Source organism: Ambystoma mexicanum, chromosome 5p (genome assembly GCF_040938575.1).
Source record: "Ambystoma mexicanum isolate Mex_15411 chromosome 5p, UKY_AmexF1_1, whole genome shotgun sequence".
Lineage (NCBI taxonomy): Eukaryota > Metazoa > Chordata > Amphibia > Caudata > Ambystomatidae > Ambystoma > Ambystoma mexicanum.
Genome location: NC_090930.1, coordinates 840,901,409 through 840,921,866, shown reverse-complemented (window position 1 = coordinate 840,921,866; position 20,458 = coordinate 840,901,409). Strand labels below are relative to the sequence as shown.

Here is a 20,458-nt window from a genome sequence, read left to right as displayed (position 1 = left end):
CTTTCCTACTGTGCAAACCACATTTACTGTGGTTGGCCCTGGATAGTGACCTGTGCCCAAAATGGCCATGCCACAAGGTTATTTGTCCTGTCCTTTGGCCATCTTGTCCATTTGCCTTCCCCAGGTCAAGCAGACCTGGGGAAACCCTTATTTTGTCATGCAGCTCCCTGACAAATCGAAGCTTTCGCGGGCTTCTTTATGTCTTGTGTGTGTGTCCCCAGGATGTGGGCTGGACTGTCTAGTTCCAATACACATCCTGGTTGCCAGAGAGTCTGGTGTGCTGGGAATGACTGGGACCACCTTGGTCCGTGATTGGTCCACCACGTCTCACATGGCTGTATGTGAGCAGATCTCTCATTGGGTCCTCTTTGTTTGGTGTGAAGGAGATTCTGGATAGGAGAAGGGCTCAAACACCCATACCAGGTTGATCTCTTGAGTTCTCACTGAACCTAGGATAGGATCCAATTATCCTGAAACCAAGAAGCTGTGTCGAGGAGCCGCTGGTGACCCGCTGGAAGGTTGCCACCCTGCTCCCTTTGTTGTCCCGCTGGACCCCCCTGCTTCTGATCGAACTTAGAAGGTCTGCAAAGGCGCTTCAACCCATTTGAATAGTGGGACCAACTATTCAAGGCACCTCCACCTTAACCTGAAAGCAAGCTTTCTCAGAAGTGTTTCTGGGCCAACCAGCGAACTGACCAGCTTGCACAGGACTTTTGCTCTGGAACTGCCGCCGTCGCGAGTTGACACTTGAGACTTTGGAGATTGCAAGCACTGGTGTCCTAGGTCTGGAATTAGGAGAGTATGCCTGAACCCGAGTGCACACGGCCACTGTGTCGCCCAGCCGTGGCGACGAACATGGTAGGTGCCTTGCTGCTGTGCCCCTCTGTGCCCTGAAACCTGCTGCAGTAAAACTGGCCTGATCCGTTCATCAGGAGCTGAGAAATCGCCACTGTCCTGCCACAGAATCATCACTGTAACTCAGCCGCTGAAAGCCACAGAGACGCACAATTGCTGCATTTGAACCTGCAACCAAAGTGGACTTTACTGCCGAAGTTTGATCCGGAGTGCGCCTAGCGTTGGTGAGTACTTGCAACCGTTACCGGTGGCCCTGGCACATCCATCTATTTATACGCACGAGTGTCCCCTGAGGGCCACTCACCTTTCTCGAGGTAGCCTGTGCTACCATCCTATTCCCAACTCCTGTAACCTGTTCTGCCCTCTTGGGGAGACCCTCCTTGAATAGTGGGAACTTATTCTTCAATGCCTCACCCAACTTCCTGAGCTGCTACAGCCACTGCCAGAGACGCCATTTTCGCTCTACTGCATGATCGCATGCACCTGCATCCGAAAGTACCTTTGAGCGCTAGGATCCACTCTTCTTAGACACTGGACTGCCTCTTAGTTAGGGTTTGTTAAGTGAAGTACTGCCTGAAGTACATTTGCACTGTTTGCTCCCTTTCTTCACAGGTTGTGGACCATTACTGGTCACTATTCCTTTAGGCCACTTGGTAACTGTATATATGTTTCATATTAGTGTTGTGTTGGATTAAGTATTACTGTTGGTATTTGCTTTGTGTTTGATTTCAAAGGCTTGAATAAATGTATATGTATGTTTAATATATACACCTGACTGGGAGTACTTTGTAGTGTCCTTTACTGTTTGTGCTCATTGTGGGCTTTCAATCAGCCTCACCCCTCTTGAGACCTAGTCTTGACTGCCGCCAATGCTACCTTGATTGGCCTGGCTTGTCCAGGAGGTTACCCTGTTCCAAGAAACTTGTCTGGCCTTCTGATCCTCTGCCCACCAGATCAGAGTTCAGAAATCCATCTTAACAGTCACAAACTCTAAACCCAACAGAATGTTTCCCAGCTAACATTCTAAATTACATGCTTTACCTACTAGACTCGGGCCTAGTGTTCAACTCCATCAAAGTACACCTGGCGGCTCTATCAGCTTACACCACTTCACAAAACAAGGTGTCCTGGTGGAAATTTCCTGTCATTAAAGCATTCATGGAAGGGGTAAAGAGGCTATACCCTCTCATCTCTAACCCTTCACCGGGTAAGAAACTTAACGTTGTGCTCTCCAAGCTCATGTGTCCACCCTTTGAGCCTATGCACAAGGCCAGCCTAAAACATTTGACTTATAAAACTGCATTCCTAGTAGCCTATAAGACGAGTCAGTGAGCTGCAGACTTTGTCTGTACAAGACCTTTTCTTCATAATCAACAAAGACAAAGTTGTCCTCAGAACTCATCCTAGGTTTTCGCCTAAGTTTATTCCAAAGTTCCATGTTAATCAATCCATAGAACTTCCTACCTTCTTTCAAAATCCATCCAATTCCGCTGAAAGAAGCCTCCATACACTTGATGTACAGAGGGCAGTCTTGTACTATGTAAATAAAACTAAACCCCTAAGGAAAACAGACCAGCTCTTTGTTTCCATAGCACCTCAGAGAGAGGGCGAACACATATAAAAAATCCATCTCCAAATGGATAGTCTCTCATCCTGGATTCTGCCTGCATTCCAGGAGTGGTGTACCACCAATGATCTCTACCTTAATGTCAGTAAGACAGATATCCTCCTCATCGGCACACCTGCACCTTCCTCTGGCTGGACAATCTTGGCCCTCTTCCTGCTCCCACCGGTGAGGATAAGAAACTCTGGGTCATCTTTGATTTCACACTCTCCTTCTCTCCTCACATCTAACTACCAGCTGCACCTCCTTAGAGGAATTCTTCCTTTCCTCACCTTCCCCCAGAAGCTCACTCTCTCTATAGAGCTCTGGTTCTTTCTAGGCTGGACTAATGCAACAGGCTCTTTCTAAATCTGCTTGCCTCTATTCTCCGTCCTCTACAACTCATCCAGAACAGGACTGCAAGACTTGTCTTTGGCCTTAAGCCCAGGGATTGTATCTCTTCAGCCCTGAAATCTCTCCATTGGCTCCCAGTGGCTGCAAGGATCAAGTTCAAGACCCTCTGCATTGTCCACAAGGCCTTCTGGGGCCTGGGACCGAATACCTCCAACTCTCTCTCCGGAAATATCTTCCTACTCAAGCTCTTTGCTCCTCCACCTCCAAAAAAGTTTTATCATTGGCACTTGCCACCTGTTGGCCGCACTACTTATTGATTTTAATCCCATGTCCGGCACTTGCCCTCCTTTCTTCTCCCCAGCACTTTTCCCATCCCCTCTCCCCTGCACTTGCGTGATCTCAATGTCACTATGTCACTATGCCTTGTCCTCCCTCTGTTCCCCTCCCTTGCCTCGTCGCGCGTTATAAATGCCATATCATATCATATATCATATCATAGTCAAGTGCATACAGCTCTGCTATTCCCTATCCAAAAGAGTTTGACCTTTTACTCCCAGGGCTCACTCTACCAGAGGTACCATAGCTACCTTAGCCTTCATTGCAAACGTCCCTCTAGACGCCATTTGCAAAGCTGCTACATGGAGTTCCATGTATACTTTCACACAGCATTATTGCATTGACACTCACTCCAAAGCAGATTCACAGGTGGGACAACCGGTTCTAAAACATCAATTTGCTGCTGTACCTTCTCGCATCCCACCTCCTTCTCCACATACTGCTCGCTAATCTATGTAGAGCATGTGATCTAAGCAGATCCACAAGCCTCAGAAGGGTTACATTACTCACCGTAATCGTATTTCTGATGTTTGTATCTGCTTAGATTCACATGTGCCCACCCTTCCTCCCCTACTGGAGTCAAAGGTGCATAGATATTTTCTGGTTTATAACTGTTTCTGCTTTATCACATCTGTACTTGTGCTTCACTTCATGCAAGCTCAAGTCAGAAACAAATAATCTGAGGGGCCTCAACGCATGAAGGACCATAGTACAGTATACGTCTGACTAGGGAGAGTATTACTAAAACGCCCTGCCGACGTCTGTTTTCGACTTTCGAAAACAAATCTTGTAATACTCTGCAACTACCACTAGATGTCGGACTATGCATATATATATATATATATATATATATATATATATATATATTACTGAGGCTTGTGGAATCTGCTTAGATCACATGCTGTGCATAGGCCGACATCTAGTGGAAGCTGCAGAGTATTAGTTTGTTTTTCAAAACTCGAAAAGGGGCGTCGAACTAGGGCATGCCAGTAATACTATCCCTAGTGTGACGTTCACTGTACCCATGATCCCTCACGCATGTAGGACCCTCAGATTGTTTTTTTCCGCCATACCTGTCGGAAGCATAGTTGCGGAGTTCCCTGGCTTTTAGCCATTTATCATACATTTTACAAAAAAACCCTGTTCCTCTAATCCTACGTCGAGATTCCAAAGATCGATGCTGGTACTGGAGAACGAACAGCCGTCGAGACTGCACAACAGACTTTGGGCCTCGGAAGGCCTCTAGCCCTGGCCCTGCAAGTAGGGAGAGTGGGGGGTGGACATACTCACACTTGTTTATTTTCCTACATACACTCGCCCGCTGCCAGATATTAGCATATGGAGAGTACTCCATTTAAATTCTGCCCCAAGTGCAACCGTAAGTTCCCGTGGGTAGATAAGCATAACACCTGTAATCTGCGTCTTCCTAGGGATCAGTAGAAGCAAAAGACTAGGTTTAATACCCAGTCATAAAGCCGCTCTCTGGAATCCCAATCCGGGTTTTACGTTAGTTGCAATTTTCTGTGAGCAATCAGTATGAACATTAAAGATGATTCATGAAAAACTCAAAAATTATTGTTGTTTTTCAACGATGATTTTATCTGTCAAACCAAAGTTCCTTTTAGAAAAATAACAAGTAGTCACTAATAGTGTTTTAGTGAGGAAGAGTTTGCCACAAGTCACTCCATCAGTAGACTTATATTGTGCCAATGCATTTCGGAATAAAACAATTCCTTCATCAGGGCAAGTCTGATCAATGTAAACACAACATACACATTATATTGTGCAAGTCATATCATGATTAATACACATATATAACCAATCACATAAACAAAAAGAATGTGTGTACAAACATGAAAACCGAAATCAAAAATTATCAAGTGAAATAACGTTTTAGAAATTGCACATACCCAGCAGTAATGTATGTAGAATCAGAAGGCAGATCGGAAACGAAAAGAGAAATAAGAGAAACACATCAGTATAAAGGTAAGTATTGATACTGTGTAACCAAAAAAGGGGAAAACGGACCATTACCTGAAGTAGGTAAATGTAAAGTGGCAAATTCAAAGCGTCAAAGACTAACCGCTACACCGGGTTCAGCGAGCAGTGGCTGTAATCATGAAGGCATGTGTTAAGAAACCTTTTATATTCTAAGCGTTACTGAACGCATCGAGCTTAATCGAGCATTAAAAGAGGCTTACCGTTTACAGAAAACGGAGCGGAGCAGTTCCCTCTGTGTCTGCCAGTAGCAGACTGTCCTTGCTGCATCGGAGCGTTGCCGGGCAACCTTATTTTATATGACACGTGATCGCGGCTCCTCAGTAGAGGGCGCGAGCTGCATGTCGTGTCTGCAATCAAGCCAGTCGGCTTGAATTGGGTGGAAACTAATCAAATAAAAAATGAAAATCTTAAAATCCGAAAATAATGAAAATAGAAAAAATACTGAATCCAAAACCTAAAGATAAGAGATGGTCAGCAGGAATTACAAAAAAGAAAAAAGCAAAAAGCAAATAAGCACAAATCTCATGGCCATATCTCGCAATATATATCCAAAGCATGTGTGCCTTAATGCTGCTAGTGGTGTCATCATGGCAGACGGCACCTTGGGTCCTGGATGGAGATCCAGGATATACAGCATGCAGGTCTTCACATAGGGATCATTGTCAAATCACATATGTATATGAAAGTAGATCAATTACAAGTTAACATCAACATTCAAGTCATGTGAGTCATGGTGCCGTTCGCACCTAGATGTTAATCCAAGTAGGTCAATCCAAACAGAAAAAATAAGTAACATACAACTAGAGAAAACAGTAAAAATTAATCTCCTCATTTAGTCCATTAGGTACCAAACTGCCAAGTCTGTCTATCCAGTACGTCTCTCTGCGATTCAAACGTTGGCATAGATCCTCATGGGGACTATTCTTGCTTAAAACCTCCAAAATCACAAATCTTATCTGTGTCACGTTATGTCCATTGGCCACCCAATGACGTGTCACGGCTGAATTAGTGTTCGCATTGCGGATACAGGACCGATGTTCACCCCACCTTAGTTTGGCTGTTCTTGTCGACTGTCCGACATAGAATTTCCCACATGGGCATTTAATGCCATAAATGATGTTACTGCTGTTAAAGGTGCCAAAAGTCTTAAGCAGAATCTTACGCCCTGTTCTCGGATGATTAATGGTGTTCCCTTTAATAACAAAGCTACAGTTGACACAATGGAGGCAAGGAAATGTTCCAGTACGCTGAGTTAAAGATTGCTCACAGAAAATTGCAACTAACGTAAAACCCGGATTGGGATTCCAGAGAGTGGCTGTATGACTGGGTATTATACCTAGTCTTTTGCTTCTACTGTTATTTTGGGCTTGGGTGTCTCCAAACCTTTTACAGCCAGCTCCTGTACATAAAACCACATTTCTAAAAAGACTAATTTATCAGAGACTTTTAAGGCTACCAAGAAGATTTATGTTCCAGTGGTGCCCACTCATTTTTGCTTCCTGTTTCTTCCTAGGGATCACCCCGAAGCAAATTGCAGAGCTTGTAAGCTCTTCAAGGCAAAGACACTGAAGGACCGCTCCACCAAACGTTGGGCCTACTACGCCAGGCAGCTCGAGGCCATGGACGCTGTGGGTTCCTTCACTGATGGCAGCAACGCCGCCGTATCAGACGGCGAGGGCACAGGGGTGTCGTTAGACACCCAAGCGCAAGCCCCCGACCTCGGAGGACTGTCCGGCGGGTCAGTTATGCGGACAACACCCAGCGGCAAGAGCGCTACCCACACACCTTCATCTAAGCACACTAACCCCACCCGACAGAAAGAGCGGTCAGCAGAATCGGTGTCCTCTGGGCGTTCCAGGTCACAGTCGCCTCATGACACACAGCAACCGTCTACGATTGCCAAGAGTACCACATTACCTAAGGTCACAGACGTATGGTCATCAGAAGACAAATCTGACCTCTATCCCCAAGCAGCACATTCAAAGTCGACTCCGGCAGCTCGTTCAACGTCTGCCTCAGAGTCTCGACGTCCCTCCTCTAAGACTCCAGAGCCTCGTGAACCCAGCTCTGAATCTCGACGCCAGGCGTCGAAAGATTCAGGGAAAGCCAGAGAGTCAGGGAAACCTGCCTCTACACCTAGTAAAGGGGAGAAACAACAGAAAAAAGCTTCTGAACACCAGGTTCAGAACGGGAAACACAAATCTTTAGAGAAGTCCAAGACCCCAGAACCTGTCACTAGGCCTAAAGTTGTCCCTCACGCTCCCCAGGATATGGGAATAGAAGAGGAACCACAGCAGGAAAGGGAGTATGGAGCTCGGAAGAGATCGACAGAGTGATGAGGAGAATGTCTTTTATGGCAAATGTTTACGAGAAAAACCCTGATTACTTCCAGAGCTATCAGAATACCCCTGCTACCTCTGCCCCTTCGGGATCCAAAGACCCTCATCCTCCCACTAAGAGACTCCGTACTGAGACTCCAGTTCAGGGGCTGATTTCAGACCCATTCTCTATTGAACCTTACCAGCAGTATGCTGAAGATCCTGAGATACAAACACTGGACGACCAGGCAGGGGTCGACTATTATGGAGATGATGAGAACCAAGAGGAGGAGGAGTAAGACGAGGCAGAGGCCTATAGTCTCGACTCCCCTATTCCCAAGGACCCACTGGTGAATGACTCACCTGTGGATAATCAGCCATTATTGAACGAGGTCTGCAGCCCACTTTCAGATAAACACTCGGGGGGCTCAAGAAGAGAGGGACTTTGCAGAGCAAATTATGGGGGATAAAAATCAATTGCCCAAGCCATACCAATTCTGAAGTCTATTCAACGCAGAATGGACCCTTCTCTGCTCACCCCTAATCTTACCCGGGCAGTTAACCCAAGAATAGAGAAATTATTCAGGGCCGCCCCCTCAGACCCACTTTACATAAGGGGTCATCTTAAACCTGACTCATTAGTGGTTACAACCACCAGGAAGAGGGCGGGGACACCTCTAGCATCTTCTGAGGCTCCCCCAGACAAGGAAAGCAAACAGATATATGGGCTAGGAAGGAAGGTAGCTTCCACGTCCGCTTATCGGGAAAGAATTGCTAATACCACCACTCTGCTGGCAAGTTACAATTGTCACCAATGGGAACAAATAGCTGCCCTCATTGCCTCCGCACCTGAACCTCTAAAGAGCCAGTTGGCCCAGATTGCGTCGGAAGGAAGGTCGGTGTCCGGATTCATTCTCAAGGCTACCTTGACGCAGCAGACAATGCAGGCCGGCTTATCGCAGAGAGCACAGTAATTAAGAGACACGCTTGGCTGAGGCAGTCGGGTTTTAAACCTGAGACCCCAGCCACCCTCATCGACATGCCGGTGGAACCAAATGTCTTGTTTGGAAAAGCGGTGGAGGAGGCGCTCAAAACAGCCAAGGGCGAATGTGACACCCTAAAGTCCCTTGGACAACTGACTAATGAACCTACAAACCAACGAGGGAATAATAATTTTCGTCGCTCTCGTGGCCAAAATTCCCATAGAGGGTCTAACTACTTTCGAGGCCAAGGAGCATCGTGGGGAGGCAACCAACAGGCTACCCAGGGTTTCACCAGAGGTCAAAAGAGGGGCCGTGGTAGAGGGAGAGGCAGCCCAGGTATAGGCACTACGCCTCCCAACAAACAGTGATATTCCGCTCTGGGTCCCTTCCCATGCATCCCCAGTAGGGGGGCGCATTTCCACCTTCACCCACGCATGGGAAGTGATCACTTCGGACAGATGGGTGCTGTCCACAGTGTCCGCAGGATACTGTATCGAACTGTTGGAACGCCCCCGCGACCATCCTCCAAGACAGAAAATACACTCCTTGGAGCACCAAAGAATCCTCCTCGAGGAGATCGTCATTCTTCTTGCAAAGGACGCGATAGAACTCGTCCCGGGCAACCAGGTAAACAAGAGTATTTATTCAACTTACTTCCTGGTGCCAAAAAAAGATCTAACAATACGCCCAGTATTAGACTTACGCCCTGCAAACAAGTATGTCAAGCCTCAAAAATGTAACATAACCACACTCCAAGAGGTAATCCCCCTACTTAAGAGAGGAGATTACATGGCAACATTGGACATGAAAGATGCCTATTTTCATATTTCCATGTTCCCAGCGCACAGAAGGTTCTTGCGTTTCAAGGTAGACAGCCAGCACTACCAGTTCAAGGTGCTGCCCTTCGGTATAGCCTCGGCTCCAAGGGTTTTCACCAAGGTACTGGTGGTGGTGGCAGCGCACCTACGCAGGGAGGCAATCCCAGTGTACCCTTACCTGGACGACTGGCTCATCACAGGGGAAACCCCCGCAATGTGCAGATCCAACATTCCAAGAACTATCGACCTCCTCTTTCAATTGGGCTTCTCAATAAACGAGAAAAAATCGAGCCTGGTGCCAAGCACCTCAAAACAGTTCGTAGGGGCTGTTCTAAACACCCAAGAGGGGTTGGCCTTTCCATCAGAGGAAAGAATTCGGAATCTGTTACTGAAAATTCCTCAATATCAGTCAGGTCACCAGATAAGAGTGCGCAAAGCGATGTGTTTACTAGGCATGATGGCATGATGCATTTGCCTGGTTCCCCACGTGCGCCTGCGCATGCGTCCCATGCAAGAATGGTTGGCGAAACAGTGGTCTCGGGCAAGTGGTCAGTGGGACGATCTAGTGGTTGTTTCGCCAACACTAGTACAAAGCCTCCGCTGGTGGACAAGAAAGAATCTTTCAAAGGGGAAACCCTTTTACGATCCAGAAATACAGGCCATAGTCACAACAGATGCGTCCCTGTCAGGGTAGGGAGCACACCTCCTTCAGCACACAGCTCAGGGTCTCTGGTCTCACACAGTGGCTCAGAATCACATCAACCTGCTAGAACTTCTGGCAGTCTTCAGAGCGCTTCGGGCATTCGAACCCCACCTAATCAACCTGTCGGTGCAGATCCTAACAGACAGCACGACCGCAATGTTTTACATAAACAAACAGGTGGGCACTTGTTCGCCAAATCTGTCCAGGCTTGCCCAGAAAATTTGGATATGGGCACTCAGACGGAACATTTACCTGTCGTCTCAACATGTTCCAGGGGATCTCAATTCACTAGCGGACGCTTTGAGTAGAGATCCACTCCCAGAAGAACACGAATGGTGTCTACACGAGGAAGTCGTAGGAGACCTCTTCTCACAGTGGGGTTTGCCCACTATAGACCTATTCGGCACAAGCGAAAACAGAAAATGCCCAGGATTCACATCCAGGTTCCCCCAGCCAGGCTCCAAGGGGAACGCTCTATGGATGAACTGGTCAGGGATGTTTGCCTACGCTTTTCCACCAACCCCTCTAACGAGGAAGGTGGTCAACAAGATACACAGGGAATTGATTACGCTCATCCTAGTTGCTCCTATGTGGTCGAGACAACCGTGGTTCCCGCACCTGCACAAACTGGCGGTGTGCGAACCCATCAGACTCCCGTGCTGCTACAATCTACTCTCCGAGCACGGAGGACAAACAGTGCATCCTCAACCCAAATCGATGAACTTGGCAGCATGGCTCCTGAAGTCATAGAGTTTGGCCATCTCAATTTACCACAGAGATGCACTGTTACTTTGATAAGTGGAAAAGATTTGTTATTTGGTGCCAGAATAAACAAATCAACCCAGTTGATTGCACTCCTTCCAATATTGTCACCTACATGCTCCACTTAATGGACGCAGGGTTGATATTTAAAGTGTTAATTTAAAGTACACCGGGCGGCGCTGTCAGCCTAAACCACATAACCATAACAAGGTGTCATGGTGGAAGGTGCCAGTTGTCAAAGCCTTTATGGAAGGGGTGAAGAGACTCCACCCTCCAATTTCTAACCCACCACCCGGGTGGGACCTTAATTTGGTGCTTGCTAAACTCATGGGACCACCCTTTGAACCCATGCATAAAGCTAGTCTCAAACACCTGATTTATAAAACTGCATTCTTAGTAGCCATTACATCCATAAGAAGGGTCAGTGAAATTCAGGCTCTGTCAGTACAGGATCCTTTATTTAGTATACATAAGGATAAACTGGTTTTACAAACTCACCCTAGGTTCTCACCTAAGTTTATTTCCAAATTCCATGTTAACCAGTCCATTGAGCTACCAGCTTTTTTCCAAGAACCCAAAAGCTCTGCTGAGGTGAAACTACACACACTCGATGTGAGAAGAGCGGTCCTCTACTACGTAGACAAGACCAGACCGCTAAGAAAAACAGGTCAACTGTTTGTCTCCGTAGCTATAGGCAGAGAAGGAGATTGCGTCTCTGAAGGCGCCATCTCTAAATAGATAGTTAAATGTATCCAGCTGTGCTACTCCCTTTCAGAAAAGACACTGCCTTTTACGCCAAGGGAGGTACTGGGGCCACTCTGGCTTTCATTGCAAATGTACCCCTTGACACCATTTGCAAAGCAGCTACATGGAGCTCTATTCACATGTTTACTCAGCACTACTGCATTGACACTCATTCCAAGACAGATACTCAAGTGGGACAAGCGGTTCTAAGACATTTGTTCGCTCATGACCCTTCTCACATCCCACCTCCTTCTTCTAACACTGCTCGCTAGTCTCTACTCCCCTATTCCCAAGGACCCACTGGTGAATGACTCACCTGTGGATAATCAGCCATTATTGAACGAGGTCTGCAGCCCACTTTCAGATAAACACTCGGGGGGCTCAAGAAGAGAGGGACTTTGCAGAGCAAATTATGGGGGATAAAAATCAATTGCCCAAGCCATACCAATTCTGAAGTCTATTCAACGCAGAATGGACCCTTCTCTGCTCACCCCTAATCTTACCCGGGCAGTTAACCCAAGAATAGAGCATGTGATCTACGCAGATTCCACAAGCCTCAGAAGGGATACATTACTCACCGTAATCATATTTCTGATGCTTGTATCTGCTTAGATTCACATGCGCCCGCCCTTCCTCCCCTCTGAGAGAAGGCGCATGGATGCTTGTAGTCTTATCTGTCGATATGCTTGGAAACTCTGTACTCACACTACTCCTCATGCTACATGTCAGAAAAAATACAATCTGAAGGTCCTACACACGTGAGGGATCATGGGTACAGTGGACGTCACACTAGGGATAGTATTACTGGCACACCCTAGTTTGACGCCCCTTTTCGAGTTTCGAAAAACAAATTGTAATACTCTGCAGCTTCCACTAGATGTTGGCCTATGCAGAGCATGTGAATCTAAGCAGATACAAGCATCAGAAATACGATCACGGTGAGCAATGTATCTCATATATTCATTTGAATTTGTATTGCTTGTAGCGCAAACCTAGCTCAAGAGCAGCAGAGCACTTTACAGCAAGAGGGTGCCAAAATTGGGCTTTGCGTTTTCTACAGTAGTGTAATGCATTATTTGTATGGTAGGTAGTGTTCAAAGAGCCACTTTTTTTGTGTTTTACGGAACTAGATAATGGTTAGTCGGGGCATTTTGAGCCTATGCCTTGATTGAGTTCAGATGGTTGGGATGTGGCAGAAGAATGACTGCTTGTGAGTCTTTGCGAGATAGCTTTAACTCCACCCTTTTGATAGTTTTGCCATGTAAGGTGCCAGAGCTTCCAGGAGTCGAGTATAGCCACCAGGTATGTTGGTGTTGCATTTGAGATTGCTTTGTAGGTGATACATACAATTTGGAATATGTTCTTGGTGGGGGGGGGGTGGAGAGGGAAGAGAGCCAGTGAAGCATGCACAATGTTGGAGAGATATGGTTGAGAATTGGGTAAGTTTGACCATTTTCTCTTGGCCAATGAGGAATCATTTTATCCATTGAAGGGTGGGTGCTGAGAAACTGCCAGCCTCATATTGCCTTTTTAGGAGTGTGTGGAGGGATGCAATTAAAGGGGCAGTCCAGATGCTGATGGTTGTCATTTGCATAGGTGATGATGCCATTCCAGTCACTGACCATAGTATATACTGTGCATCATACTTTTCAGAATGGCGGGTGTCTCGATGAAGTAGACTTCTGGGAAGAGTTGTAGTTTGCACGCTATAATTTCTGTGATCTTGGAGGTCTATGAGAGACTGCAAGTGAGTCAGTAGTTTCCAATTATGCGGGGTCACGTTTTCTCTTTCATTGTGTGGTGAGGTAATGAAGGAATTTTGAATGCTTTGTGCATGGCACTGATATGAAGCGGTTGATGCCTATCAGTGTGGCCCAGGATGTTGGCATCTGGCCTTCAATTCCCTGGTAAGAGGTATGCCTTAGGGCATGTTTGTATTTCACTTGGAAGTGTGGCAGGATGAGGATTGACATGGGAACATTGACATGGTCTGTTCAGAGGATGGTTCTAATCTCTGTTGCTGACTACGGTCGGGGTGAGCTTTTGGTGTGGGAAGGACTCGGGAATCGAGGTTTCTGGTCTTGTGGTGAGATGCTATAGTGGTTCCATGTGATTTCATCGCCTGCTTTTACATCGCCAGGTTTTACAACGTGCACATTCAATCGAATGTGCTCATCCCACACTTATGTGCCCACCCACACTTATTTTGTACTATTGACCGCCAGCCTAAACCCTTACCTACCCCCCCTAAATAAATTTGATGAGCACATTCGATGTAATGTGCATGTTTAAAAGCCTGGCGATGTAAAAGCAGGCGATGAAAGGACGTCGTACCGCTATAGTGACTCTCTTACCTGGGTGGGTATCTAGAAGATGTTTATTGCTTTTACTAGAATGTATTACTCAGGTAGCACTGGTGAACAGCACCTTGGTGAAGGAGTTGAAGCACTATAGGTGGCTCTGTTGTGTGCAGTACTAAGCTTGGAGTGGGGGGAGACATTGGGGGTAGTGAGTGCTATAATTGCCTACCTCGCCGAAGCACACTTGGGGTTGGGTGGAGGTCAGGATTTAGGTCCATCTTTGTATCTTGCTTGTCTGCCATATTTGATTTTAAATCTGCTTTTCTGATGTGTAAAACCAGAGGGTGTTTCACAACCTAGTCCTCGGGGATCCCATACTCAGGTGGCCAGGGAAAAGCCATCGCTTTTGGATCCCGACCTTGGGGTGGGTGAGAAGCACCCAATGGTGAGACATGTATCCCCCTTTTTCCACATCCCACCTAACCCCTATGCCTGCTTATTTTATGGGAAACTACAGCTTGCATAATTCCTCTCCACTTTACTTTGACAATAGCACTGAGCCAAGGAAGATAAGGAATACGGTCAGGAAAATGACCTCCACTGATTTGCATTGGCTCTGTCCCTGTAATGAGGCCAGGCAGAGTCAGGCACATAGTCCTAGCAATGCACACCTGCCACTTGTTAACAATCCTTGTGGGAATAAAAGGTGGCCTGCACAGGCACACTGTGAGCAAGGCTGGGCACGTGAAGGAACAGCTCTTTCAGGGCTGATGCGAACCAGGCTGTGGAAGTTGGAAGGCCAACAGGCTGATTGGCAGTTGTATGGAGCGAGGGAGAGTCAGGAAAGAAATCCACACTTTGGGGAAGCCGTAAGCGTTCCAAGGCTGAAACCGAGTGAGCGGAGGACAGGAGCCTTCATGGTGCATGAAAGCGGCCTGTGACCCTCCCTGGTGAACGGCAGAGTTGGGGAGGAGCAGAGGAGGCATTGGTAACAGCCTTGACTGCTGCATGAATAAGAGAAGACTAATTAACACGGCCAGTGAGTTATCGAAGGCAACAAAAGTCTGGTTTGTGTTAAAAGCAAAAGTGAATGTAAATTGAAATTTGAAGGTTGCGCGTATGCCAATAACATGCGAGTCAAAAGGACAATTGCTGAATTGTAAATGGAAAGGAAACAAAGTAACAGAGTGGTCCTGCGAAGGAAGTCGCATATTCAAAAGTTTCTGTGAAATGTTGTGAGAGATGAAAGATCTTACAGCGGGAACCAAAGGAAAGAAAGTAACCGTGATAAGGAAATAAAGTTGAATAAGAGGAAAGCAAAGTATGTGAACTCTGAATATACCAAGATGTCAAAGTATTTGAAGTTTGGAAAAGGCCAATAGGGAAAACAAAAGAGAATAAGTACCAAGAGGCATTGGTGTTACAAGATGAGTAAGATTAATGAATTACAGAACTGTTGAAAGAGAGGTCGAAGTGGTCATGCCGAGGTCTTTGTTAAATCCTTGTAGTTTCAAAAGTTTTCGACGCAATAAAGGACAATAAAGCCAGCTACAGACGACCCACCTTTTCGCTGCATCACATCTAATGACCACACAATTCCTGGACGCCTCTGATGCTTAAAGCTACTAATGTCAACATCTGATTTCTTGTCCGTTTCAATTCAACAGTTCTGTTTATTAGAAATTGTGGTCGTATTTGTAAACAACTATAACTGTAATTGTCTAAATGTTTTCACTGTGTTTATTTATTTCTCTAGAATAAATTCGTTTTTACTTTACTTCTGTGCCTCACTAGTGTAATCTAATTATGTTACACTAGGCTTTAGAATCTTGTCCACAACTGCTCCAGCGCCATCAGGGAGAGGTAGCCTTTGACTCAGTGATTGAACTGTGCCAGTAAGCCAAAGTGTGCAAGACTGATAGAATTGTGCCTATCCTTTTTAAGAAACTCTCTAGACCGCGGGTGGCTGAACGTGGGGAAGGGAGTTGTTACTTAAGCCATTCTGACTATTTTCCTATTGTATTCCCTTAACACTTTTGTCATTTTGAGAAGGAGGGCATGGTTAGGTTTTCTTAGTATAGGCTTTTTATTTTGACTAGACTGACTTGGACTTGTTTGTTGTTCATTTACTGGTCGAGACTACTCCCATTCTTCTAGAATTGGGACCAGTTAGGAGTTCTACCAATCCAACCTAAATACTAAATAAAGCTTTTCAAAACTTGTATCCATTGTGTCTGTATCTACTGCTCGATACCATACCTTCCTTACATTGACCTTCTTTGTGACTGCCTCAAGTTGGCTTTGGGCTGTGCCGTTTCTAGCATGTGAATTTCGGGCTGGAAACCAGATGGGCAAGCTTTCTGCACTGTTTGATTCAGTGATGGCAAGTGGCACACAGGGAGTGGGATTCTTTGTTTCGCCAGCATTTGCTACTTCGGCCAATCACCATTGCATTTAACGGTGGTTCCTGTGAGGGTTTTTTTTGCGTCGGTAAAGACCCAAAGTCAAAACATTGTATCCGCAGAACTGCTATTTTCTCTGTGCGTCCCACTGACTTTCACTGAACATCCCCTTGAACTTCAGGGAGAATTGGTAACACTAGCTTTAGCCTCTCTTCCTCCTCTGATCCCACAGATTTTTTCCACTGCTGCAGATTTGTGTGCGGATAGGTTGAGTTTCAAGCTCTCATGTGGAGAGGGAGAGCCTTTTCCCATATCCTTTTATGAGGGTCTTGACCAGCACATAGGTTTCTCAGGTTAGTTCGTCCTGATGGTTCAAAGGAGGTTCAGGATGAGACCTTTGTAAGTGTCCTGTGTAGGAGCAATGTGATGGTCCCCTGTCATTTGCAAGTGACCAGAGAATCCTCCCCATACTGGCCCGGGGCCTAACATCACTGGTTTGGGGTGCTCGCAACCCCCTGAGTCACTGTCCTGGCAATACCCAGAACCAAGTAAGGGACTTATTCGAGATAGTAAACCATGTTTTCAGGACTGCACAGTTTGGATTGTTTGGGGTGGAGAGCAGGTAGATGGACACTAGGCAGAGCATGGACAAGGGTCAGACAAATTTGGGCCTAGGCTTGGGAGAGGGTGGGGGGAGTGCCACAAAGGTTGATGAAGATGAGCTTGTCCTAAGATGAGGTGGGTCTAGAGCACAGTCGGTTCTTAAAGATTAGTTCTCCTTTAGCTACCATTTTAGGGGGAACTGGGTTGGGGCTCATTGAGATGGGTTGGGGTGGGAGGTGTGGATAGCCTCTGGGGTAGAGCTGGCACATCTGGGGAATTTGATTGGGACTTTTTGCTGTACTTGATGGTGGGTTTCAGAGTGCCAGTGATCAGCGGGGGTTGTGCGAGGCAGAGAAAGGGGAGAAAATGGGATGCATTTGTAGGTAGTGTTATTGGGGGCTGGTCTTGCTAGTAAATGAGTTTGACTGGGTACTGAGTCTGCAGTTCCAGTTGCTACCCTCGCAAGATTTCCTGCCGTTATCCATGTCCTAGAGTGGCAAACTATATTGTGACTGTATGTCGGGAAAGGACTTGCCTCAAGCAGGAGAGATGTGCACTGGGAAGGGAGATGCAGAGAGATCATGGAGGATGAGAAAGGAACAATGTTAATAAAAATCTATATATAAAGGGCTGTATAACTGCAATCCATTGGAGGCTGCATTCACACAGTACATTGTGAGGGTAGAGCATTCATATGGTAAAGTGCAGTCAAGGGGATTGCAGTTTGCAGGGATTAGGGTCCCTAAAGAGACAAACATCAAGTTGGGAGTTTACACATTAACACTCACATGCACATTCCGCCACTAAACATGAACACAGTTAAATTTCGAACTTACAGACGGATTTGAATTTCCCAACTTGCATTCATTTATATTTTATGTAATAATGTTGCTTACTTTGCAGTGAATAGTCTGAAGGGGTGCTTTGGCTGCATGTTTTTGTGAAAGTCAAAGGAACAAAATAGCACACATGCCCACAGCATTTTTCTGGTGAGTTGCTTGCAGGTACTCGATTTAAGGCAAGTTTCATAGGAAATTCAGAAGCTAGGTTAGCAAACACTGGAGAGGTCTCTTCGACTCACAGCAGAGCAGATAGAAGGAAGGTCAGCTGTTGGCTCCTAATGTCAGAAAAGAGGTGTTCTGTTGAATATTCCTGAAGGAAGGAAGTGAGAGAGGGCAAGACTTTGCTGTGAGAAATACTCCTCAATCTTTCCCATGTATTTGGAAGAGAGTGACAACGGACGAAAGTGCTGGATGGACCAGTAATGCTTTAGAGAATAGCTATGGCTGTTACCCAGCACCACTGATGTACCCGGTCAGTTTGCAAGAGCTGGGGACATGTGGCCGCCTGTGCCCCAGACACCGTGAATGTTGCTTGGTGCCTCACTCCAGGGATCCATCTCTTATGTTGGTGTCCTGGCCATCACACCTCTTCCGAGTGCCGGCTCGTGTGTTAGCTCTGCTTCAGTTGGCTGGTTGCAGGCTGAATTCCCTTCTTTCCTCCCTTGAAGGAAATAGCACCAACTAAAGGGGCTTAAGGGCATTTCCTACAGAGGTTCCTGTGGGTGCAGTGGTGATCTATCTATGTACCCCATGGAGAGGTTGGGGTGAAAAGACATACTCTGGGGGATCGTCCATTGCCATCTCTCGGTAGCTTTTCACAAGGTGGGTCGGCACCTCTGACCCCCAGAGACACCTCATCCTCCCCCCCTCTTGTTTCCTAAATGTGACCTAGCCCCATTCCGGCTTGTAGCTCAGAATAGCCTCATAAGCTCAACACAGACTACAACCGGGAACTATTTTTAACTCCAGGACAACTGGTGATGTACAAACATCTACAGCTGAAATTATACCTATGTTGGATATTGCTTCTTAATAACATTTTTGATTGTGATTTTATTTTGTAAAACTCTACAAAATGATGACCTATGATTAATTTCCATGCCCGACGTTGATCATACGTGAATTCCCTATGCTTTACTGTGAATAGTTTTACGAACGCGTCCATAATTTGATTTCTTCAGGGGTAGTTCATACTCTCTTGGTGATGTCCCGGCCCCAGGAGCTATGCTATTACCTACCAGCTCTCTGCCAGTTCCTCAAGAGTTTAACTTTAGGGTTGAAGGCTGCAGAGAGGTCAAGGAGGATGACGCAGAATAGCGAAAAGGTGATGGCCATGGCCACGGTGTTGCTTTTGATTGCCATGAAAGTGCAATCCATTTGCTTGAGCAAACCATGAACTGCCATTAGAACTGTTGCATTTCTTGAATTTCCATTTGTTTCTGCAGAATCACTTTGTGTACATGACACAGGTGTAGGACATTTAATCTGATTTTCTTTCTGTCACTTTATATCAGTTTAATGCTTTATTGGACATAGGATGAAGTAACACTGACATTTTGTATTTGCTTTGTGACTTTTTCCCAATACACTAATTGACAGATTGCAAGCTTCGTGAACAAATCTGCAAATGACAACCAAATTTTACAACGGTCCTTAGCAATCCTCGAGTCAATGGTGCTGAACAGCCACGATCTGTACCAGAAAGTAGCGCAGGAGATCACCATCGGCCAGTTAATCCCTCATCTTCAAGGGTACGTACAGGAGGTGGAAAAACTCAAAAAGGTGTTTATGTCGCTGTGTGATTGGGATTATCTGAAGCACTAAGACTGACGGGTGGCCCTGTGGGGAGAAGCCTGATGTACAACACGTGGGAGAAGGGAACTTTCTTCTCTAGCTCACATCCTTTACTGTTGTAAGACTTTCCTTGGATACATGCATGGGTAGGTCTTTGAAAGGATTATGAAATCCCTGATAAAGATAGTGGCCCTTCTTGACCTCCACTAGGATTCGCGGAAAATAAAGACAGTTACTAGGAAATCCCATCAGCTTTTCCCCTACTCACCTTTCACCCCTCTGTCATTGTGGGTTCACTTTTTATAGGTCTGCTCCTTTTGGTATCCCCTGTTTCTTCCTTTCCCGCCTCTGAATATTTTCCCTTGCATGGCAATGTGCTGGTAAGTCCTGAGTTTCCCAGCTTCTCTCCTCCTCTCCATATCAGCATATCACTGTGCGGTTTCTCCTGGATGAGTTAACCCCTCATTTGGTCTAACCTTTAGGCTATGTGGAATTTGTCACCCAAGAAGGACTTTTCCTTTCTACAGAGTGAAGTATCCAGGATACCGCTAAGCCACAGTCCCCATGAATTTCACTGTGGTTTAGGTAGGGCCTGTGGGGAACAGGGAGGTGCTCCTACATGGTGGTGGTCTGCTTTGCCAAGGTCGATTTCCCCCGTTTCAGCAAACAACCTGCGGCAGCACGCCGGCTGTCCATGCTCACATGGGGACACAACCTGCCATTGTTTCTGGTGCGGAGATCCTCGATGCACCAGTTGCAGCCACTCCGAGCAGGCAGGGATGGTGCCTCACCGTGTTCAATGTCTGTTGCCCTTAAGCCCATCTGTACCCCATCGCATAACCTACAATATGTTCATCCTGCAACATTGAGGCTCTTACAATCATGTCTCACAAAATGCACTGCATTGATTTTGTCCCGCTTAGTCACTGGTTGCAGTTGAAATCTTACTCCTCATCTGATCTTGCTGTACTTTCTCTCTTCATGCTTCCTGTGATATAGACCTATGTCAGGCCAAATGACTTGGGCCATCAGTCTTTCAT

General features: G+C 46.3%; 1 protein-coding gene across 4 annotated transcripts in view; it reads left to right on the top strand.

Annotated features, from left to right (window-relative positions):
• ELMO1 (engulfment and cell motility 1) overlaps positions 1–20,458 on the top strand; it is a 2,216,232-nt gene that overhangs the window by 1,016,011 nt on the left and 1,179,763 nt on the right. For all 4 annotated transcript variants that reach the window (XM_069613266.1, XM_069613267.1, XM_069613265.1 and 1 more), the window contains one exon: positions 19,224–19,375. In XM_069613266.1, coding sequence (XP_069469367.1) covers positions 19,224–19,375 — 152 coding nt within the window. The remainder of the gene's footprint in view (positions 1–19,223; positions 19,376–20,458) is intronic.